We start from the raw sequence: 25,325 nt of genomic DNA, 5'->3' as shown, positions 1-25,325 counted from the left end.
TGACGGTGTAGCAATTTGGAGCTGTATTTCCTGCTGCCATCGGGGGTGCCGCTCTTGGCTAAAGTGGTCTTTTCAGCTGGTTTAAATATTAAACTGGAAAACTGCCCAAGCGAAGCATCTTCCCAGAAGCCCCTTCGGCAGCTTGATGTTCTGAGCACTCACAGAGGTCAGGAAACTTAGGGTCACTTAACCTTCTCGGGTTGGAGAACCTAGCAGCTGTACGATGTTTTGGGGCCTTTTAGCTAACCTCTTTATAAGACAAGAGCATTTTTTAGTGTTAATGGGGCAGGATAGTGTTTTTGAAATCTTGAAAACGTATCTACTATAGGAGATCTGGAATCCAAAAGGTCATAGGAATACATGGGAATGAAAAGAGATGTTCAAAGACACAAATTATCTAATTAACTTATCTAACTCCTACAGTAAAAAGTGAATTCCTTATAATACAAAACAAGCACATTTTTTTAAGATGTGATTGATTTTAAGGATGCCCCTTTTCTACCCAGAAAGAAGGACTGAAATTTACAAAATACAATAGTATTTAAATCTGTGTTATCCTTTTCAATGTTTATTTCCCATCACTGTACTCCGTTAGCAGTCTTCTTTCACCAGTTAAATGTTGAAGTTCCCCAGCTGCTGTTGGTGTTAACACCTCAGTTTTGCACAATGTCTAGTAATCCATCGCATGCCATTTACTAAATCCCCCAGCAGGTTGTTCACCTTTGCAAAACACAAACCATTTGTTTTGTTGCTTAACTATCATGGGTGTTAAACACACAGCTGGAGAGCTACCTGTCGGCTAACCCTAACGTGGTAGCTGTAAGCTGGATATGTACACAACAGTAATACGTTCCTAAATCAGATATACATTTGTATATGTAACAGTCTAAGATGATAACTGTTGTGTTACATGAGCTTTCAGGACATCAGTGGTCCTAAAAGCTTACAAAACTGTACATCTTCTTTAACAAGTTAGCTTTACACAAGAAGCATGTTAGTACTATACATGTACTACCTGACGCACAGAGTTACACAAACAGGCACCATTTATTACTGTTAACATCCGTTACAATAAGATAGTTTATGGTATGGGCATGCTCATCCAAAAAATACCACTTTTAGGCTATTGGTTACTCTGGCTCTAAGTGTAAGATTACACACTTTCGTAAACAAGCCTTTCAGCTTTAGGAATGGCCAAGAAAACAGCTTCTTGGGCAACACAGCAGGCCCTGGAATTGAAGCATTTAATGTTCTGTATCCTTCCCTCCCCAAGTGCAGAACAGTCTTCATCCGCCAGTTAAGCCTTCCAGGCTTCTTCTACAGTTAACAAGCTACGGCAGCCATGCCTCCTTAGCATCCAAGTTTTACTTGGAAAAATCTCCTGTCGTCCACTCTGCTATTTTGGAACAAATCCTACAACTATTTTTCCCTTTAAAATAAATAACGATAAAGAGTTTTAAATCATGGAAAAGAGGTGTGATATGTAGAAACGCCTGGTGACATCGGGAGTGATGGTTGCACAAGATGCAACCTTAGCCCCATTTCCTGTCTATGACACCTTGGGGCTCTGGTCCACTGTCCAGCTTATGTTAATAGACTTTCTAATGCATGCATTGTAATTTATAGCCGACATAGCCAAGCCAGATAGATTAGCACAATTTGGACGCTGGATGGAAACCAAGCTGGATGAAGCTAAAAATACTGGTACAAGAAGAAAAAGAAACATTGTATGCGAATCTATGAAAACAGATGGTTTTAAAAAAAGTACCTAAAACATCTCAGTTAGAAAATCCAAGAGATGCTACACTGTGTGTTCATTGTGCATACATTCCGTTTATATGTGTCATCGGAGGTGTTTAGCTCAACATACAGGGAGGCAGGGTTTGTGTGCCAAGCCCTACCTAGAATTCCTCGGCAGCTCAGATGGTGTATATAGCATCATTATAATCATATCCTAGGCTTGCGTGCAAGTTCTTCACCATTGCATGAGAAGGAAATCACTAGTGACGGGAAATTTATTTTGTACCCTAGCTTAAACTATTGCCATGCATAGGTCAGAGGTAGCGTGTGTATATATATATATATATATATATATATATATATATATATATATATATATATATATATATATATACATACATACACACACACACACACTTTTAACTTGGGCCATATTATATACCGATATATACATATACCTACTTATAAAAAATATATATTATATATAATATATAATTGTGAAATGGCTTCCATGTACATAAGTGGACTCTCGAAAGATTTCATTGTGAAATAGAAGATTAATCTGTCTTCCTTAAAAAACTTGGGCTTGTCAAAAAAATATTCTATTAAACTTGTAAACCCCAGAAACCAAAAACGAGGACAAGGACATCAAATCTATGGAACTTTCTCCCAAAAAGAAAATTATAATAAATCGGGAAAGTATAAAAACAGTGGAGATTAGGGTAACAGCGAACATTTTTAGGCCATGTCAAACAGTCCGTGATGTTACGTATTCTATTCATGGAAGTGAAAGGCACAAAGAAAGCACAGTCTGCGGGACGGCTGCAATGTTTTTCTGTGTGCACGGTCCCAGCACAAGGATACCATTTGTCTGTTTGAGAAAGCCATTTTGCATGTAATGACTTACAGCTGGAGTATTACGTCCACCATCATCATCATCTTTTCTCCCCTCCTGTGTTTGTTCCCATATCCTCAAGTCCCCTTAACTGCCAGTAAGCACTGCAAGTCATGGGAATATATTGTTGTCTAATATGTTTAAATGGGACCATGATACAAAAAAAAAAATAAAAAAAAAAATACTTGAAAATTAAGGAGGCTTATACACACATACACACACACACACACACACACACACAGGGTGATGTGGCTAGAATTTCAGCACCACATGCTGAAAATCTTCTATAGCATATGACGGTTCCCACACTACCATGCTTATGCCTTGGGTGAAAACAAAATATATTTAACTCAGGACTACGCCTCTTATTTTAATACACAAATGTGTACAGACCGATTTAAACATTCCATTCTATCACTTCTATAAATTGAAAATGCAGAAAATCCAAGAACATTTGCAAGTACTAATGTATTTTTATGCGTGAACCTTTCTAAGTCATCACTCATCCACTACATAAAACGGACCCAAGATTATCATCATGTGCTTTTCCAACATTTGGAAGTCACATGAAGCCTGTAATAAGAGAAAGACACAACAGAGAGCTCATTGGAATACACAATCTGCTGCCTTGAGTCCTAGACAAGGAGCAATACATGGGCAGCTCTTGACTCCTTTCAGGGACCATGTGCGCAGGGTATGCACACTGGAGATGCGTGTCACACACCGGGCACCCTACTTTATCAGCCCGATCAGAGGGAGCCAAGGAATGCTTCTGTCACAGGATAGTCCGAGTCTCAAAGTTACATTCTAGCCAGCTGCAACCGTTCTATATATGGTATGTTTATGGCAATGGTAAAATACACGGACACGTTAACCCCCAGATCCCGTGCAAAGGGAGGGGGGGGTTATACTTGCCCATCTATACTTAAGCTACCCAAGCAGCATCTGTTTTTGATGCAAGTATCTGACTTACAGACCTTTAGTGTTACAGCTGCTGTATTTTCCCTTGTTTTATAGTGAAGTACTGTATGTTCCTTCAATTGTGGCATTAGCACATCTTCCTTTTGTAAAAACAGTCAGTAAGGGGTTAACACATGCACGGGATAAGCATGGAACCAATCTGTATTCCACCCCTCCTGATTTAACCCTTTAACTGCCATATTGGGGGGGCAACACAAAATGGCTACATTTGTTATAATTTGGTCATCTTTTACCAATGGGTGGGGAAAAGGTTGCAGTCATCTCTAGGGGATGGTTGCTAATTGAGCAGAAGGGCTTTAGCATCCAGAAATCTTGTAATCTACTTAGTATTGAGAAACCTTGCAATCTTGCTACTAACAGCATCATCTTTAATCACGTTGGTTACTCTTTTCATACAAAACAGGATTTTAATCTTTTATCCCCCCTGCCACCACATTGCAAAACTGTCAAGAAGGAGCAAGTTAATTCTCAACAACAAGAACCCTACTACTCATGCGGTAGTTATTATTAACAGTTACAGACTGGTGGAAACATCTTCTATGTGTTGATCCTGCATGCTGCACTCAACATAGGTGGCACCATGGGAGAAAAGAGAGAGAGGAAAAAAAATAAGGCAACGCATCTCTGAATGTCACAGAGGACTAATCTGAATGTCATATATAGGGTCACTGATGCCTTGGAATGCTGCGTGCGACCCTGGCCAGACAGGCAGAGGAAGGGTTAAGAATGCTACCTCCCTATTTTTCCCTGAGCTGCAGAATGATGGGCACAGACATATGCAAAGCCCCTGTCTTAAGCACTAAACAGCAGGTCCTTTCTTTGCCAGCTGCTATTTCTTATGTAGCTCGCTGTCCTTCACCCCTCCCAAAAATCTTTCACAAAAAAAAAACCTGTCTTTGTGAAACTTTATGAGTGGAATGGGGGGGTGAACTTAAACAGAAAAAAACCCTCAATTTACAGAGGATGCCTAGCAGCGCACAGTTTTACATTGAGGACTAAAAACCTTGCCAAACCTGTTGGGCAGCATACATGCCTCAAACGTTATCAGACCATAGTCTTGCAGCCTTTCTCCTATCACGCCCTTGTATTGCAGTGTCAATAGTAGAAGAATGACTGGGCTTACAGGTACAAAGAAGTTCCAGGAGAAGTCCTCCTACACTATTTAACGTTCATACTTCTGCAGGATTCTTTCCTCAGATACATACAATCCATATAAAGCATCAGATAATATGATTACTTTTTTTCTGCCCTTCTTAATGCGAACTATGTTCCTAAGACCAGAATAGGCAAAGTATGGATACAAGGACACCAAGTTCCATGGCAAGGTTTGTGAAGATCCACAGAACGTCATTAAATTGTCTACTACAGACCCCAGTAAATGTCCACCATAAGAAATGTTGGCATCTACCCCTGTCCTAAGACACTTTGTGCACTTTACTGTGAAACTTACACTTGGGTCTGGAACCACAGTTGAGTGCCTATCTCATTTGATGACCATGTTGACATACAGGGGCTTTGCATGTGTCAATGCCCATCACATATAAAAAAAAAGTGTTTGTGTGATCAGTAGGATGCGTTCCACTTCTGCTTTCTACGGCCTTAAATTGTATAAGCTTTGCCTGGATAAAACTGCCTCTGCATCACTTTTCATTGGAGCAAAGTTTGAGAAGAAAGCCAAACTAGATTTGATTAAGTGAAAGGAGTATTACTACTTAACAGTGTACGCATCTTGTATTGGATCTGCTACCCGAGAAGAGAATCTTTGCTAGGTAGCAATCAGTGCATATATCACAGAAACTGGTTTGTAAATAGATATTCAGCCCTGCCCTCCACCCTCTTGAGGTAGCACAGGAAAGCCAGCATTCCTCTGCAAAGAGACCACAGTTAGGAGGCGACAACCTGGAGATGTGAAATATGGCTGCCTAGCAACAGAAGAGCTCACTGAGGAAAAGCAGGCTTGTCAGCTTAGCGATGCCTCAAACAGTCCTGCTTTGCATATGGTAAAACGGAGGAGTACATGATAAAGCTTTCCAACCGAAGACAGATAATAAGAGTTCTGGGACCATTAACTTTACCAAACACTCTCATTCTAAAAAAAAACTTCAAAGCACCCCACAGTAAGACGACAACCAAATATAATCCTAAATATAGGGAGTTATTAGTTTTAACTGCCCCAGATCCAGCATCATTTTTTAAGGAAGAGAACTGGTTATTGTATCCAGGAGAGGGTTTGCATTTGTAAAAGCAATAATAATCAAAAACAATACTGTATTTAGGGAGTGTAATAGCAGAGGTTAAAACAGAATAAAAAGAATGTTTCCCCTTCTGTAAAGTAAAAAAGGCCTCTTCCTCTGTATGTGTGTGGGGGGAGAGCGACTTGGATAATACTATGTTAGTAAAATTGATTTCCTTGTTCGGAACAGGGCCTAACATTTGCTACAACCATTATGCTGCTGCACATCAGCTCAGTCCAAGTAAGCGTCTACTGGGCCTGGTCATCTAGCATTAATAACACAGCCATCCATCTTTAAGGGACTGAGGAACTAAGTTTCTCTTACATAAACCCACTGCAAAATATATTATATAATATATATATATATATATATATATATATATATATATATATATCTACACACATACATATGAGGAAATGAAAGAACTTGTAAATGTATTTACATGATGGACACTTCACTTAAAGTAGGGTGACCCACTGGCATTCCAGACCACAGAAACCTCACTAGCATCATCATCATCATCATCGTATTTCAACACTTTGAGATAAATATTACGATCCGTGGATTTACCTCTATATGCACACTATTCATATGAACTTTACTAATGCGATAGCTACACATACATGATTGCATGGCTATTTGGTATTTGCTCCCCTAAATTTTAACAAACTGCCGAAATTATTAAAAAATAACTGCCAACGCAAGATGTCAGCGCTTATTTCCAGCAACATTACACAGTGTAAACCATGTGCTTGTGGAAAGTACCAGCTGGGTGGGGTACTACTTCTTGTATGAGGGACATCATCTTGCCTTTCCAATCCAACTAGAGTTTTTGAAACGCCAAGGCCATCAAACAGATCACGAACAAACATATTTGAATGGTTAAAAACAATCGCTCCACCCCTTCCATTTTCTTCTCCGTCATGCTCTCTTAAAGGCAAGTCTTGATGGAACAAGGATGTGAGGTATCTACATCTTTGCAAGACTCCAGACATGCCTTCACCCCCAGGATACTTCCAGACATGCCTATGCAAGATGCTGCATTTCAAAGCAGGGCTTGCATACAAGCTCTGCAAGTAATAAAACACTGGTGGACTGCTGTTTCTCTTATCCATCCCAGGAACATCTGTCAAAATTAAATAAAACTAAAGATACAGACTTTGGGTCAGCCTTCCTTAGATGTTTCAAAATCTAGTCCTTAAAGTGTGCATCTGTTATCAAGATAATACTATAACAGACAAAGTCAGTATCTAATGGTCCAACCGAGGTAGCATTTACAGCTAGGATAAAGACAAACGTGGAAACAATTAGTTCATAACATGTTTTTTTTTTGTGTGTATTTATGCTCCCTGTTGTCAACCTAAAACACTATTTACAGAGCTTAAGTAACATAAGCCAATTTTGCACGTTCTTAATAAATGTAACACTGGAACCTGAAAGAGGTCTGGCACAGAACGTATTCCAGTTGGGATGCGAGTTACTCCAGAGAAGTGTGGGATGCTGGGCTGGCTAAATCCAACAGTTGTGCTCTCGGCAACAAATGGTCCATTCATGAGGCAAAAAAAAGTGTCTGTTTAGAGGGCTTTAAATTGTACAGTGTTATGGAGGGTTGCTGTCTCTTCTCCCTCCCACACTACAGGATGAGGAGCATGGAGGATCATGCACACCAGCTCAGCTGGCAAGAATTTGTTTTTATTATAATTTTTATTCTGAAAGGGGGTGGAAGGATACTTTTAAAAGTCACAGTCAAAAATCAAGTAATTAACTATTTTACAGCCGGATGTGCATTTTATACAAATGACTGGACGCTGTAGCACACAGAAGTTTAAAAAAAATATATATATAATACACTACTGTTTTTTTTTTTGGCCAGTTATTTGGGTTTGTTAAAATGAGTACATCTAATCTCATTTTGTCTCAGGTACATTTTTTATTTGGGGAACAATATCCATGGTCTAATTAGTGACTTATTTACTATGCCTCCTCCGCATCTCTAGACAAAGGCAGCATCTGGTTCTCTAGCAATTATGTACCAGAGAATGGCAAATTCCACTCCACACAGAATTATTAAATCATAGGATAGCCTACTACCCTCATATTTATTTTATGTTATCAATAATCTGCAAAATATACCCAGTAAGTAAAACTTATACAGGCATCATGCTTAGCCTCTATTGGCGGAAGGCTGCTCCACTATCTACCACCCAGTCTATGAAGTACGACTTGCTTGCATAACACCTAACACCGACCTTTTATCCTAACACCTCTGTTGCTTAAGATATTAATTTACAGACAAATTATACTTTATTCATTGCTGTTATGCTTATTAAGATATATCAGGCTTTTCACTACACATTAAGGGCGTAATTACAGAGGAACGAAAAAAAAGACCACATGACACAGTATAAAAAAAAAAAAAGTGCATCTCTATAGACCTGTTATTGCAAAACCACCCTCCCAACTAATCGCTTTCTCTCCCTACTCTGCTATGAGTCTCCAGGCAGGGAGGATGCAGGCCAAAGTACAAGGCAAGAACATTGGCAAAGTGTTCCTGCAGCAGTAGCATCATCTCCTCCTCCGGTCGGCGTGTGGCTCCCCGCACACCAATCACTGCTCTGCCAACAGCTGTCCCGCCTTACCCAGCCTCAATGAGTGACAGCAGTGTTCTGTTAAGCAGGAGGTGAAATCCATCACTGAAGAGCGAGAACTATATGCAGTGTTGTCAGGGTGTATCAGAAACTCTAGACCCTGCAGGGCCAGGAGGACACATCTGCAGTTTTTTTTTTCTACTACAGCCTCAGTAGGGGGAGGGGGGGGGGCAAAAAACCCAAAACCACACACACACACACAAAAAAAAAAAACTTTCAAAGCTACCAGCTTCATTAAAAAAAGATAAATGCTGTTGCTACCCCACCCTCGCATTTACACACATAAAAGAGTATCAGCAGAACTCCATGTGAATCAGATATCCAGTGACCGGTGTGCAATCAATTAATACGCATAGAAAAGATCCACACAAGTACATACAGTACAGTACTTCTAAACATCATATCAGTTCAGAATAGTCATACAACATGAGCAAACTGGCAAAATAAAATAAATAATTAAAAGGTCTCTCATCCTTTTGACCTTGGACTCGTTTGCTTCATCTGTGTCTTTGGGCACATTCTCTTTGCTAACCATTCAGCACACTGCAAGCTCAGATAATAATGGTTAATGTTTACTGAAACCTGCGAGTGAACTGTACTAAACCTGATAGCAGGACCTTGCCTTTTCAGCTCAGATCAGCATCCACAATGTCCAAAAGCAGTATTCAAACACATCTTATTCTACAGTAGGAAAAACAGCATGACGTAGGGACTAATGGGAACGCCATACAAGCTACGTGTTCTAGCGTGGCCACCAGTGGATGGCCATGCTTAACATCTGGTGCTCTTCCAATGGACAAGACTCATACCAAGAGTATCAGATTAATCTCTAAAAAATGTATATGGTCCAATCCCATTGTACAGCGCTACAGAATTTGATGGCGCTATATAAAACAATAAATAATAATAATAAATTACTAAAAAAACATTTACATATTTATGAACTGGGAATATATAGCTTGATAAACTAATGGTATTGGCTTCTAACAGCAACAGAAAAAAACATACAGGCTATTTCTTGGCAAAGGTAGTTTGGCAGCAAGAGAGTTAAAAAAAATTAAATATCTAGCTTTTGGTTAGTAACCCTTTAAGTACCAATAGGATATTATTTGGGAAGGGAAAAAAGTGTCAAGAATGTCTAGCATCGTTTGAAGGTGTTCATACCACAAGTTAAGATCATCACTAAAGGCTACATAACATTACCTTTACTCACGTAAACAGCATTTTTCTTCTGAAAATACTTTTGCTGGTTTTGCCCTCCCCCAACTGCGGGATGCTCTCAGGTGTGCAAAGGTAACTTTTAGTGCGTGTGGGAGAGCGATTGAAACAGCAGCCATAGAACCGCAGTCACCTTGGAAACGGGCTGCACCCTGTGTTTGCAGAGCAAACAATGGTACCTTTTGAGCCAGTACCAGGCAGGCAGGGCAAGGGGCGTCCACTCAAACCTACAAACTTAACAAGGATGATAACAACGCACATTCATTTACAGGCCAAAAAAAAAAAAAAACTTCAGGGTAGGAGGAATTACCAAAAGAATGGGGAAATGGAAACACGGCTTTAAAAAGAAATATGTGCAGACTCTTTAGATGAAAGAGTCAAATTCAAGGTATATTGGTGAGTTGGTGAGTAATGCATCAAAATTCACCTTGTTTATAGTTTACATGTGATGCTACAGCACCTGGGTAACTAACTGAACTATATAGACTAATAAGTTTTATATATATACACACTGATTTATATATATATATATATTAAAAGCACTTTATTGTGTCGACAATCGAATCCTAAAACTTCACACAACTGGTTCACGCGTTACTGAAACGCTTTTGATTTACAAATGTGTCTGTACATCCCTTACTAGTTGATCCCAATTTACATTAGAGAAGTAAACCATCAACATATGTCAGATAACATAACTGACTGAAAAGGGCAGGTTTGTATCCCATTCTTCAGAACAGCTGCAAATGTCAACAAAAAAACTACTGACAAATAGATTTTCTTGATGACCGGGAGAGAATGGATACGGAGAAACCGGTACGTTCGGTCATCCAGCAAGCTGGGCCAAGTTATCCGAAAATAACCCAAGGTACGTCTCTTTATTCACTAAAGTGGTAATTTAAAGAAGAGTTTGCAGCACGGTTTCGTTTCAACACCTTTCATTTACAGTGCATTATAAAAGGGCTAAACTGGTCCTGCAGCCTGTATAGTTCAATCATCGAGGTGACTTTCAAGAAATCCCCCCTCCGATTTAACCATGCTTTATGCAGGGCCATCCAAGCTATCCTTGGAGAAGAAGCTCACAGGGGTGGCCCTTCATAACATTTAGTGAAGCTGGTGAGGTGAAACTGCAACTCTCCTGCACGCTCTCTCTTCAATGTGAAATTTCCCTCAAAAAAAGTGCTTTGCTGCCACAGTGACTCTCCATTTTAAAGGGTTTTCAAACAAGATATCTATCAGACTGCAGCAGTTTGTTAAAACATTATCATTTACCCAATTTAACAGTATTGTTTCCTTTATCCGGCAGTAAATTAGCATCAAGTAAAACAAGTCCAAATCTAACCGCCATACAGGAGGGTCTGAAGGTTTTAAGATGTCAGATTTGGAGATAAAACAGAAAAAAAAAAGAACAGCTCTGATAGTTAAGGTGCCTCAGACACATAGCTTAAAAGGAGCAACAGTTGGTGCCCGGAGCATTTTCCTCCCCTCCCCCTCGGCCTTCCATCTCCTCCACACCCTTCCAGCAACTATCACAAATCCTCAGGCCTTGCGACTGCCAGCTGACAGAACTGTTTAGTCAGCAACAAGAGGCAGAGATACAGCCCTCCATCACTTGTATCCACTAGCCTACCTCACTGAGAAAGAAAAAGAAAAAACAAAACAAACACACACACACACAACCAAACAAAATACCAGGATAACAAACACTATACATGCACAGAAATGCAGGTACGCACACCTACACTGATAAACAGTCGCCTTTTGTACCACAAACCCCTTTGACCAGAAACATTGTGTTCGTAACAGGAAGCTTTCACCCTACCTGCCCTGAATGCATATAGTCCTTTCTAAATAAGTGGAAATACTAAATATACTTTTGTAAAATTATTTTTCTATACAAAAACTGCGAGCGATCCGGAATCTATGCGGTTATCCTCGCCAAGGACATGTAGCTGATGGGGACTACCGGTTTGGGAACCGGCGCTGCATCAACTAAAGCACTACGGGGGCAGAAAGGACTGCTTTATGATGGGCTTAATCACCTGATTATATAGGTCAAACTCCGACATACAGATCAACAGAACTGAGAACACTCAACAATATCGGCTAATTGGTGCTTATCAGATGCCTCTTTGCACTACAACATAGTAAAGTAAGGCTGATGAAAGAGTTATTGAAGTGAGATGGGATGATAAGAATTACAAATGTAGTCACATGGAGAAGCGTACTCCAAGGATAGAGCAGTCAGAAGCAGAACGGTATACATATATGTAAATATATGACACTACCTGCTTACCTATAGAGAACATATACATTTAATTTAAATACCTTGAATAAAAATCAGGTATTAGGACATGCATCAGGGTGGCCATAACCATTGGTAAATAAATGTGTGGTTTCGAATGGTTGATGGTCAGACGGATGTCCCACGGAGATAGGACCCAGTAGGTGGCTATGGTTTTAAGGGACAAGGCTTTGCCTCTGTTAATGATGGGCTCACAGGCACTGGGTCACGGTATGTGGCCGGTTACAAGATGCTAACTAATTAAAAAGGGATAGCACTTTTTAATGAAATCATTTGGGGGGGGGGGTCTACAAACGTTTAGCCGTGGGAGCCACCCTTAGTGTTGGTATAATAACTACGTGGCACGTTTCACGTTATAATCATATGTACATAAGATGGAGAGACTAACTTCTGTTTGTTAACCTTCTACGTGCAGCAGCTTGCTGTGAGTTAACCACTTCAGTGTCTAGATACAGCATGGGTGCAGGAAAATGGGTGTTAATGGCAATGTAAATGAAAAGGGCCAGGTTTCTTGTATCTCCCCCTTGTTTGCTGAAAGTCACTGAAGCAACTTCCTCCATCTTATGAGAGCAGCGGGTACAGCGGCCTGCAGGTTTCACTTCCTCAGGCGCTGAAGCCTGTCTAGGTGCATTCTCGGACTCCATCTCTCTTAACCCTCATCACTTCTCGGCTACACAAGAATGAGGAACTGCCTGTTAATCCTGACCATTTGGTTATACAGGACGTGTTAAGTGATGCGAGGATTCCCAGTATCTCCGCTGGGAGCCATTTTAATGTGTAGTACTGCTGCCGTACTCTAAAGAAGTTAACTTTAATACCCAATATAAAAACAAGTACATTACAAACATTATGTATGTGCAAACACACTGTATATAACACGCTGTTCAGCTAACAGTCTGTAGATTTGTCTGCAGCCTGAAAAATGTATCTTCAAGTACAAATGTTTTCCCCAAATTAGTCGATGCAAAAACTAAATGGGACATTAGCATAGCAAAATATCAGATTCACGCTATGTGGCAACAGAGTCGGCACTTCAACACCCTTTGGTTCCATATACATTTAAGAATATTAATGATTAATACGAGTAAAGATCTGACAAGAGTATGACAATCTTTTTAGATATGACTGCTCACTACAAAGTATGCGATAATAGATAAACTCAAAGATGACTGCTTTTGAGAGGGTGGTAGATAAATGGAACATCCTCCCATTAGAAGTGGTAAAGGCTTATACAGTGATGGAATTTAAATACGTGTGGGCTAGGCATAAGGCTATCCAGAATCTAAGACAAGATTTAAGGATTGATTAAGGTTTGAGTTTCTGTATCAGGAAAAATGGGCAGACTAGATGGGCCAAGTGGTCCTTATCGGTGTCAAATTCTGTGTTTCTATGTAAGAAAGCTGATCTCAACGTAGTCACCATGTTAAAAGGTTTACCACTATCCCGTGGCTGTAAAGTTCCGAAGATCACGTACTGCCGTGTTTAAATGAAACATGATAAACGAGTAACACTGGCCAATTATGGCTGTCCTTCCATGCAGGAAAAGAGAAAGTTATTAGAGATTTACGGACACCTGCTTCAAAGTTCTTTTTCCAGACGCTGAGAATCTTGTGTAACGCATGCGAAAAGTTACCGAGCCTGGTAATTATCAGATTCTTTCAGGTAGCAATTACCAAACTGTTTGTTACTCTTAAATCAGATGTGGTTAAATGTGTAATCCCTACTGTTATAGCCTCTTAACACATCTCTATCTACAACATGTGGCTACAGAATGGGGCTTAGCCAACACTTTAGGTGACTTTGTGACTATTTATGTAAATAAGTATAAGAACAGTTTTGTTCTATTTATAAATAATCTCTCTATACACACACACACACACACACACATTACCGTCACCTTTAAAACTTGGATACAGATGAAGAAAGAGGGACCAAGAATTCTGGGTTTTTCAGTGAAATTGTCCCTCCACAACAGCAATTTAAAATCTTGGCGGTTCAAAAAAAGTTTACTTTGTACTTTAATGAACTTGAAACACAACATTTGTCTGACTACAATTAAAATGTGTCACAAAACTAGCAACTTATGTTTCTTTGTTGTTAACATATGGTCCAAAATATATTATTATTCAGAAAAAAAAAAATTCTAATTTTCAGCAATGGCTTTAGGTCAGACCAGAAGAAAGCAGTAACCAGTGTGCAGTCGCCTAACGCCGTGATTTGAAAACAAACCAAGATGAAGGGGTCTGTTTTAGGTGAAAACAAGTGGTCTGCTTACAATAAATAAACAAAAAGTGCAGGGTATGCAGCATCCAGGTTGAAGACATTAAGCAAATATGAAGAATTCAGAGATGCAAATTCAAGCTTTCGAGCCGCCACCAGCATTTAAATGCAGACAGCCTGAACTTGCACAACAGTTCGGCCCCAAACAAACAAAAAAAAAAATATTGCCATGGCCAAAACATAAATAAATAAAACTCAGGCATTATATGAGATGGATAAACTGTTAAGAGCATCACCGCTGTGGTTGTCCAGTTGGAGTACAACTCCTATCACCTCCAGCCACCCTAAAAGTCTTACAATGCATGGATGACTGCACATGAGCCAGCCTGGAGTTAGGACTTTTATATCATGGTCATTTTTATAGATTAAACAAAAGTTAATATAAAAATTGAGCTGCTGCGAATCAGAGTGTAGGACTGTAATTGCCATTATTTGACCTAAGCTTTTTCAGGTTAGGCACATCTGATGATGTCCAGTACATCTCATACGTTTTTCTGCAGGCTGTGTTTGTGTGCAGACATCGGATGAAACCAGTAGAGTAACATCACCAAAGCATACTGGTCCAGACATTTCACTATAATAAAGATGTTAATCAAACTAAAAGTCCTTTGTTGCGACCTCTTTGATATGGTGATTACTTTCAGGGACATTTATCTTCTTGCTGGTTTTTCACGTCTGGTGAGATTAAAGTTTAAGTGGGGAGGGTGGGGGGGGGGAATAGAGAAACAAGGCTGGAAGAGTTCAGAGATGCAACCCATCCTTACCTGGTTTTCCATCGGTGAGTGCCAGCTCCCAGTCCCAGTCACTACAGATGTCACTGTAGGGATCTGCAATGCATTAGTATCCATTAGAAGCCCGAACTCACTTTATGAAGCCATTATAATATATGACACCCCACATCCCTGTTCCCCATGGAAGAACAGATAACATTGATCTGTGAAGGCTCTCAGACGAGCAAACAAAATAAAAGCACAGACAGACAAAGAGTATTGCATGTAATTAGGACCGACAAGGCAAAATATCTCTTGTGAAGTACTAAATATATCACTCAACTAAAAGAAAGTGTTGCAAACAAGTAGAGTATTGGCATTCTGTTCTAAAACGTCCTTCCCGCTGGAAGAAATTCACGATAAACAGTAATTTCATTATCACACAGAGGCCAGATATACGTCTCCAGCGCCCTTCTCTAGTTGCAGATCAGCAATGATGATGGGCAGGCAGAGACAGGAATACATTAGCCACAGCAATTTAACCCCCTAGAAGCTATAGTGTTTCTTAGTAAGATGGTATATGGCGACTGTCACTTTAGGAGTACGTCTAAGAGGCAACCACCTACTGTCCTATTGAAATGCAACATGTTACCACCATTTAGGAGACATTAAAGCCATTGTACTTTGAGCATGTGCTCAACCCTGAAATTTAAGAAAACACACAGAGCTTTGGTGATGCCTGTACAGCCAACTCGACACATACACACACACACACGTTAAAAAAGCCACCCCTCGGAGGATCAGATGATGGAGCAACACCCAGACGATACCTCGGACAACAAAACCTGAGAGCGTTACAGATTTGGAAGGCAAGTCACCTGGTAGAGTTTCAGAAGCAGTGCATGAGAAAGAAGTGTGCATGCTGGCGATGAATCACTTCAGAAACCTGGCACTGATGGATAAATTACCTCTCCAGCATCTTGTTACCATCCTGCGAAGGGATTTATCAGCCCTGCTCCTGGAGGGGCCAGAGGTGCACTGCAAGGCTTTTTACTTTTTCTTTTAGTTGCGAGTAGGAGTGAAAGCTTGCGGAGTAACCCTCCCACACCTCTTATTGGCAAGCAACTTAACCACTTCCCTGCCATGGAGGTTACAACACTATAGTCCTGTGTATATCTGAAAGAGGGATCCAATAGAACTTAAAGTGACACAATCTACACTGTTTTAAAAACATCTGAAAGCACTGTTCTACAGAAAAGTGTCATATACGTTCATCCTTTGTAGATTTTGAAAGGCTTCAGCCAACTCCTCCCAGACTTAACACTTTCATACAATGAAAAAGTTTTATTTCACCAACATGGTGATAGATAAGTGGAGCAGCCTCCCAGTAGAGGAGTGCTTTTACAACAAGAAGAAAAATAAAAGGCAGACTAGAAGGGGCCAAATGATTCTGCTCTGCTGTCAAAATCATTGTTTCTATGTTATAATGAAAAATGCTCCTCCATTGCCTCCTATCATGTTTGAGGGATGATTTCCTTCTTAACAGACTTTAAGAAACTAGGTATGGCTGGAAACTTAACATCATCTAAATGTTTGCCACGATGTATCAAGCTCACCTATACTCCATACTCTACCTAATTCCACCGCTATGCACAGTATGAGACTGAGGATATAGGGCATTCAAGATCAAGACATTAAAACTCCTGAAGGAACTGTCCCAGAAGAGGGAAATGACTTTCCAAACAGGAAAAGAAACAGGCAGTCCAGATTATTAGTTACTCCCAACATCCTCTCTAAAAGAGGGGCCACTGATTACACTGCACAATAGTGACAATGAGCCTGAATCATAGACAACCTCTTTGGAGGTGTGGGTACCCTAAGCTGAGAAGACAACACACACGTATATTCACATTGTATCGGGGTCCCCGGTTCAGTGGGTTACCACACTTCCATTTCTTTAACCCATATAGCTATCAGTAATATACAAAATAGGAAAACACAATTTAAGGTGGTCCTGTAAAAACTGTAGGACTACTAGTACCATAAAGACTAGGCAGTTCCCCTAGCTTAAGACTATATCCCTGGACCAGCAGGGAGTTGCTTCAGAGCTGCATACATTTAATGAGCAGGGCTGGGGCAGCTACCTGCAGAGAACCACAAAACCAGATAACGCTTTAGATAAAAGGCTGTATCAAGGGTGGGAGGATCATTTGGTTTCTTCACCAAAACTAAGTTCTAAGTCGGTCATCCCTGAACTAGGATGGGCCCACCAGTGATACAGGAGATTGTGGAAGCCTATCATCCTCGCCTATCTTTCACCAGATATATAATTAAGATGTTCGGTTATCTGGACCAGTCTGGAGCCAAGATGTTTTTACTTAGCTAAGCAACGTAAACTGCAAGGGTGGGGGATATCCCATCCCACCCCATTGTACCAAAAAAGCAGCATATTTACATTACAACAACTGTCTAGAAAAAAATCCTAGATGTTTTTCCAACTGACAAGAAGAGGCATTTAGAAAAATCCCGACTAAGAACTACAGTTGGTGTTTACAACAAATAAGGCGTGAATCATTTTCTAGTAACAGGTGGTAAAAATGGTTCTTAACGCAAAGTCGCAGCAGTAAAAAAATAAAAAAAAAAAAAAAAAAAAAAAAATATATATATATATATATATATATATATATATATATATATATATATATATAGTTCCGGATTATGAGTTATTTCATGGGGGAACAAATGACTTTCGGCAATTATACGGCTATCGCATTGGCCATTTGAACAGAGACGGTTCAATGTCAAGGAAAACCGGCCCAAGAAACACAATGTATTGCGTGAACTAAGAACCCCTGATGGGTCTATTTTAGGTAGCCCTCTTTGTAATTGTTATCATACCTTTTAAACGAAAAACAAAACAAAAACACAAAAGAAAAAGACAAACATGATACTGGGAGGTCTTTCAAACAATTAAAATGTAGCACATGCAGACACAGGCACAATAGGGGGTTATGTATGAAAAGTGACTGTTGAGCAAAGCTTGGAGTCTTTAGTTGAAATTCATACCTTTTAAAAAGTACCAACATAGAAAAAAAAAGTTACGAGCTTTTGGAATCTCAGTGGTCTCTTCGCAAAACCTTGAAGAGTGGTCTTATCACCATAGCAACCACCGGAACTGTATTGCTGATCGGAATCAGTTTCTATTGTCTCGAAAGGTAGACAAAAGCCTACCAACTGCAAGAGTCCATACCAGCCAGACCGCTGATCCTAACCCAGCATTTATTTCCGAAATGAAAAAAAATCAATTGCTATACCTTGCTGTAAATAAATAAATAAAAAGGGGACCTAACACTGGATACCACTTGGCTTTTTAAAAATACCCCTTGAAGGGAGGTGCTTCCATGTAAAAGATTTTTCCCGTAAACGCGTCCCTTTACAGTCAGAATAGAAAATGGAAGAAACAAGTCGCGGACCATGGGGCTGTGACTCAAGTTCTAACTATGTTAGTGATTATGCCTGAAGGTTTATCCATATTCCATCTGCGATGGGTGCTTGAAATCAATATGGAAGCCATGCTTCACATCCATCCATCAGGAGCAGAGTATGGTGGCTAATTCATTCCAAACCGTTGTATGAGATAGGAGAAGGAAAATATGAAAAGCACACAGAAACCCAGCATCAGCAGTATGCCTGGATACTGGCTTACCGGGCCACATAAACTTTTACTAATAAACAATTGTTCTGTATGTACAGAAAAAAAAGGGTTTTACGGACCATAAAAAATAATAACACACCCTTTCCATCTTATTCTAAAGTCTCCAAAAGGCTAACTTCATTTAACTAACAAAAGCATCAAACTCCATGGCATCGCTCGCCTTGGCAACACGCTAAACAGGTAAATCCACAATGCGTTCTGCTTCACCTGCTCTGTTTGCTGTAGAAACATCAGGTCCTAAACGTTACCATGTGCTCTGCAGCCGCTCGAAGGAGGACACCGGCTTGTGTCCTGTCTAAAGCTAATCTAACAAGATGCTTTTAATCGAGATGGACATCTGTTACCAAAATAAAGCCAAGGACTCTTTATCTTCCTTTCCTAATAGGAAATAATGAATCCCTTTTCACAGCAGGGATGGGATAGGAGGGGAATCTTAATATAAGTGTACATCTTTTTCGTAAAATTATTTCAACAGCAAAATAAGAAAAGAAAAAAAAATAGAGACAAACTCGACGTTGCAAGAGGAGGGAGCACACGGGCTTTCCCACTCTCCTATTTAACGTAGATTGATTTATACCAGGTAACAAAAGCTACAGCCCGGAAAGTTAAATAGCCGAGTCCTTTAACAATTTTATCTTTTAACTCCGTGAGTGACTTCCAAACGCCTTGTAGGGGAGGGGGGATTGTTGGAATCAGCCACCCCATTAGCAGCCATACCATAGATGTCTGCAGGTGAATCCTCGTCACACAATACATGGTCCCTGGACGTCTACAGAAGCTTTTAGGCTCTCTGGGTCGCTCTTGTTTGAATCACACTGAACAAACAGTCTCCACCCGTCACCCGCTGCTTTTGTCTGAAGCACCTTTTCACTGAAATATACCTTTGTTTAACAGTGAGGTTGCCAACCTGAAAAGCCCAGGCACCAGTGAAAACACGATTCACCGGAATGTGTCTGTCCTGCCAAGGAAAACATTATATAGAGATTCGCTCCTGGTTAGTATTCTGAAAGTGGCCTTTTAAAAAATAAATATTCCTTAAGTACGTGGTTCATCGCCATGATATACTCTCTGCCCCCCTCCAGCAGGGAAAACTCCCATCACCAACAGCCAATACTGGCTAAAGCGATTGGTACCGTAGTGCTGTCTGACCTTGCGTGTGGAACTCACATGACACAACCAGCATTTAATGTATATTTTACTACCGCCACCTCCGCATTGCAACAAGTGCAGGGGGGGGGCAATTAGTACAATCAGAAGCTCGGACGCAGCAGATCGTACGGCTCTCTGGAATTGCCCACTGCTAATCTCCAATTACATCACATCTGCTGCTCCCCTTTCTTTATCCTTCTACATCAGATTATTAATGTAGATGAAGCCATAACCAATTAACCTGAACGCTGCACGACTAGCAGTTTATCTCGTCTTTCTGTTCGCAGGGCCAGGTGCAGTTTACTTAGCTACTCTTTAAAAAAAAAAAAAAAAAAACATGCTAAGGACATCCCCACGCAAGTTAAGTTTCCTGCTTTGCGCATGCGGGTGGGGGGGCAGAACAAAAAAAAAAATGAAAACTGGATGTTGCAATGCTCCGGGTGCTAGCCCAGGCTGTCATGTGGCTTTGCCACAGCATCCTCTTAATGATTAAACAAACTGTAATGGTACTTTTGCTTCTGATAATGTACATGGGTTGTCATCCAACAGTACAGGGTACACCATGTGTGACCCATATGATATATTATAAATATATATATATATATATATATATATATATATATATATATATATATATATATATAATATATTAACCTGACATAGTGTATAAGCACAGGGTCCCACAAACCCCTGCCTCCTAGTCACTGGAGAGACATAGGCACTAGAAACCAGGAGTGAAACCTAGGCAAGGTGACCCTGTAAGTTTAACCTTCATGTGACCTTTACGTTAACACAGAATAGATGTTTTGATCACAGCGAGATTACTATACGTGTTCGACTGATGCGCAGAAAATACTTACTTTCTGCGACGCTCTGACGACTTTGTCCGTGTTATGGATTAGTTTGATAAAGCGGCACCACAGGGGCAAAAACCACTCAGTTCTAAAGCAGCATTGTCTTAAATGTAAACAATCAAAAGGTATGGAGCCTCTTCACACGTTCATCGTATTGTGTGCAACATGCATCCTTTACCTGATCGCAGATAACAGAATCACAAAAATGTCCCACCCTTCGCTGCTCAACATGTCAGAACAATGATTCACTCTACTCCTCTGTCTCTATAGACTGCCAGGTAATAAACCTATTGGGCAAACAAGCACTAGGACTGTTACGGTGCCGGCTGCTTAACCCCTATACTGCCACAGGCTCATTCAGGCAAGTCTGGCAGTACTTTGCATTACTATGAGGTCTCTCCAGCAGAAAATCATTAGCATCAGTGGCACCACTTTAGTTTGTTATCCTCAAACCGAAACTTTTAGATTTTGAAAACAAAAAGTAACAAAGCTCTGTTTGGGGATATCCATGGCGCCCTACATCAATTAGCCCTCTCCAGGTAGGGCACAGTGGATGCAATATTTCCTAAAAGGCACAGCCACCAGGACTCTGGTACTCCAGCTGTTATAGACATTAACTCCTATGATGCTCAGAAATATAATTTGTGGCACAAGCCATCGTGCGTCTTGGCCCACTGCAGCCAATTAATACAGACTAAAAGCAAATTAAAAAAAGTTGGTAACTTTAATCTACACAATTTTTAAAAGGAAAAAAAAATAGTCAAAATTCTGCATCTTGGGCCTTTCAGAGATAAGAGGGTTAAATTTAGCACACTTCTGTTTAGCTGCTTAGCAACACTTATCCTATGACCTTCAAAGCACCACCTTCTTTAAAAAAAAAAAAACAAAAAAAAAGGATAATGAATGCAACCATCAAAAGTGCACAATTTTGTTTGTTTTTATCATTATAGAGTGACACAATTCTATGGTCCCTTATTTAACCCTTTAGCAGCCAGCAGGGGTTAATACATGAATTGCAGGGCTGGCAATGACAACCTTAGATGGAAACAAAAAAAAACAAACAAACATGGTTTCACATTCAGATTATACGTGTAACGCGATGCAACATAAAACTGGAACAGATCTGGGCGATTAAAACAATGAAACACTATGGTAAACTGTTACAAGCTAAAACACCACTGCGGTCTGGAGCAGAAGGAGTTAAGACACCCAGAGATAGGTCAGTCATCCTCTAAAGTGACATATGCATATAGCCTCAAACAAACAACGGAAGTTAAAAAATAATAGTTAAAAAATCATGTAAAATATAAGTAGTCCAGTAGATACACTCTCCTCCTTGTCACGAAGAACAGACAATGCAAGGGTTACTGGCGAACTTTAGACCATCTGACTCCACAACCCTGACACAAGTAAGGAAACAAAGATAGTAGGTTGCACAACTACAATGTAATCCAGACTGATGAAATGGGGGTAGCCAATGTGTGCATCGGCACATTTCCTTTTAGAAACATGCGCCTGATCCCATGCTCCCGGGTTAAGTTGGGTCTGGAATTCTGTACAGGGATGCACCCTGGTAAAAACCTATGTGATGAAGTCTCATACAGTATAGAGTTTATGGCATCTGCCTCTACCACTTCTCCTGGATGCCTAGAACATGTAACCACTACTCGTCCAGCTCTTTCCAGCTTCCAAAAAAAGGATGGTTGCTCATTTTGTGGTCTACAAGCCCTGTGGTGTATTTCTTATCGAGCCAGGAGGTACTACAGTTTTCTATTCTGGGACCTTGCTAGATAAATAGTTAAAATTAGTTAAATGTAGTTGCTAGTACTTTTGGTGTAAAATCAAGGAATCCAGTTTTAATATATTTAGCCATGCCAGTGCCATCTACAAGCAACATGCTCTCGCAAAGAAAGCTTAACACAAATCACAAGCATCCATCTTTTTATTTACCCCAAAAAGAATACCGTAATAGTGCCATCCATCACCCATGTGCATTCCTTCATCCACCTTATACTGGTTTCTGTCTGCTATTCATATGGCCATCTTTTTTACTAGTAGTCATTGTGAATGGAAGTGTAGTTTCAAAGGCTCAATAGATCACCATTGCCAAACGTAGCCATGCTATCGCCAGGTATGATGCAACAGATAAAAAAAAAACATATACACTCATAAAAAGTGAACTAAAAGTAATCAACTGTGAATTATTATTAAGGAATAATAAACAATGAAATCATTAATAAAGATGATCATCCCAAGAAGTTTCTTAAGATCCTTGCTGTGTATGTGAAGCCACCCCAATGTGCCTGCAGGCTGCCATGAAGTATGTGCAGATCCCACCATGGGATCCATCAGATAAGTTCACTTAGTGCAGACCAGTAATGTTGGTGCTGCTGTGCTGGCTCCTAAGCCGTGTAGAATTTCGTAACGGAATGTGAACTGCTCATCCGGATCTGGGCTCGTTCTATCTCCTAACCAGTAAGGAGCAGGGGAGGACAGATCTGCTGAGACAGGAAAAAAGCTCTCTCCTCCTCCTTTTAGAACTCATCAAGGATGCCTCATGGAGGTGCACAGAGCAGCTGCCAGCCCTGGACTTCAGAAGAGCCCTTGCAAGATCCCACAGCAGCTCAGACATCTAATTAAATGTTTAGCAACTTGGGAAGTCAAGGATCAGTATGTTGTTTGGGGGGAAAAGGAGCGAGACATCTAAGGGGTCTTAAAAAGTTTCCCAAAACACAAGTTTCATCCGTTCTAGATGACCTTCTAAAACTTGCAACAAGTAGCAAAAGGGAAAAAAATAAGGCACAAGAACACAAGTAAAGGGGGTATTAGAACCCAGTCTACCCCCCTCCCAAAAAAAAACCATCATCAAGGAGGCAGGAGTGGAAAGAAAAACACCCTGCCTCTTAGCAACCATTAAGGTCGCAGTCTTGCAGTCTCCAGGGAGGCGAGTCCCGACTGGTTCCATCTACTTAGGGTAACATGGCAGAGGGGGATGACTTTAGAATCCAGAAAATAATTCAAACCAGAAGAGTTCTGGATGGAGGACTTGTGATCAGAACCGAGTTGGTTATAGATGAGTGATGACCAGCAGAGCCAAAAATAAAAGAGCATCTATGGAAAGAGTGTGATGTAGGCAGGAGGAAGAATGAGGAAATGGTATAGCAAGCACCTCACTCACTCACATACATGCTCACTCACCCTCATCCATCCCAATAAAAATTTTAAAAAAGTTTTATCACCTACCCCCACTCACATCCCCCCCATCTGCTTTGATGCCAGACTCCTTCCTGTACTCACGATGACGATGGTATCTTAGTACTGCTACGTGTGATTCCTCCCCGATCCACATTTCACACACACAGTACAAGGCGCAGATGCTTCGCAAACACACTCTCAAAACACCAATCCAGAAACTTAACTTCTTAGAATCTACCACTTTAGACGAACACAATTGTTGGAAAGTTAGTCAAGGCCAACAGATCTCCCCCCCCCACCTCTCTTTGCACACAGCAAGTGGTATCAGAGAACAGACAGGGAGATACATGGTGGATGCAGCTACAAGGGGAAGGACAGGGAGGAGAGGCGACCAGCTATCAGAAAAGGGCAACAAAATAAGAAGCCCTGAAACTCCACAAGCCACAAATCCCCCTGATCGTTTCATTTATTCCTGCAGTGTCACAAGGCATATATACTAAAACCCCACTAACAAAAAAACAACGAAACAAAACTTTTCAATAGTTTATAAAACTTACCTTAAAGCAGATGCCTTCATCTTAAGGTTGAATGTGGGGACCAGTTAAAAAAAAAAGGGAGTAAACTATAGGTAGTAAAATAACATCAATGTAAAAAAAAATAAAGGTGAAGGGAGCAAAATAAAATATATATATAAAAAAAGTTTCTTTAGCAGGGCAGTGGAAAGTTTGATAAGTCCTTTCTCCGTGAGGCCACAGCAGTAACAGCAGCACCATCCAAGATCTGGTAGTGCTTGCTGGTTAAAAATAAACTTTGCTCTACGAGGAGATGATCTGGCTGGATTCCTGAGCTCAGACGGTTTAATATGGATGAGCATCAAGGTCCTGTAGGCAAAACGCTGCTCTTGGTGCTGCTGCTGTTGCTGCTCAAAGCTGGTTGGTAGAAAGACTTTAACAAGGAAGGGGAAGGAGAGTCAAGAGGGCGGAGAGAGAGAGGAGAGAGGAGGAGATGGGGGAGGGGGAGGAAAAAAAAAAAGCAACATCATCTCTTCCAACACTGGATCACAACTTTTTTTTTTTTTTTTTAAAGTTTTTTTGTGGATTTTTTTTAACATTGATCGACTTAATTTCACATAGCATCTTCAGGCATTAAATACAAATGTGTCCACTGGGGATGGACAAAGCAATGTACACGTCTATGTTGAAACCTACCTGTTGCTTGTGGATGCTGTAACAAAGTATTTGTTGTTGCAAAACAAAATATCCAAAACAAACAAACTTACTTTCCCCCCTTCTTCTTCTTCTTCAGGATGGCTGCTTGAATTGAGCTCCAGAAACTGCTACTGTTCATCCCTTCTGGATTCTGAGCTATGCTATTGCATTTTTTCTGGGTAAAATGTCACCA

The 25,325-nt window shown here is 40.4% G+C and overlaps 1 protein-coding gene across 1 annotated transcript in view; it reads right to left on the bottom strand.

The window, feature by feature from the left end:
• Positions 1–16,033, bottom strand: part of RREB1 (ras responsive element binding protein 1) — a 44,260-nt gene extending 28,227 nt beyond the window's left edge. The window contains exons 1-2 of the mRNA XM_053466270.1: positions 15,980–16,033; positions 15,066–15,128 (exon numbers count right to left, since the gene is read on the bottom strand). Coding sequence (XP_053322245.1) covers positions 15,066–15,128; positions 15,980–16,001 — 85 coding nt within the window. The 5' untranslated portion in view covers positions 16,002–16,033. The remainder of the gene's footprint in view (positions 1–15,065; positions 15,129–15,979) is intronic.
• Positions 16,034–25,325: the final 9,292 nt, after the last annotated feature.

This window comes from Spea bombifrons, chromosome 5 (assembly GCF_027358695.1).
Source record: "Spea bombifrons isolate aSpeBom1 chromosome 5, aSpeBom1.2.pri, whole genome shotgun sequence".
Classification (NCBI taxonomy): domain Eukaryota; kingdom Metazoa; phylum Chordata; class Amphibia; order Anura; family Pelobatidae; genus Spea; species Spea bombifrons.
This window is presented reverse-complemented; position numbering and strand designations above follow the sequence as displayed.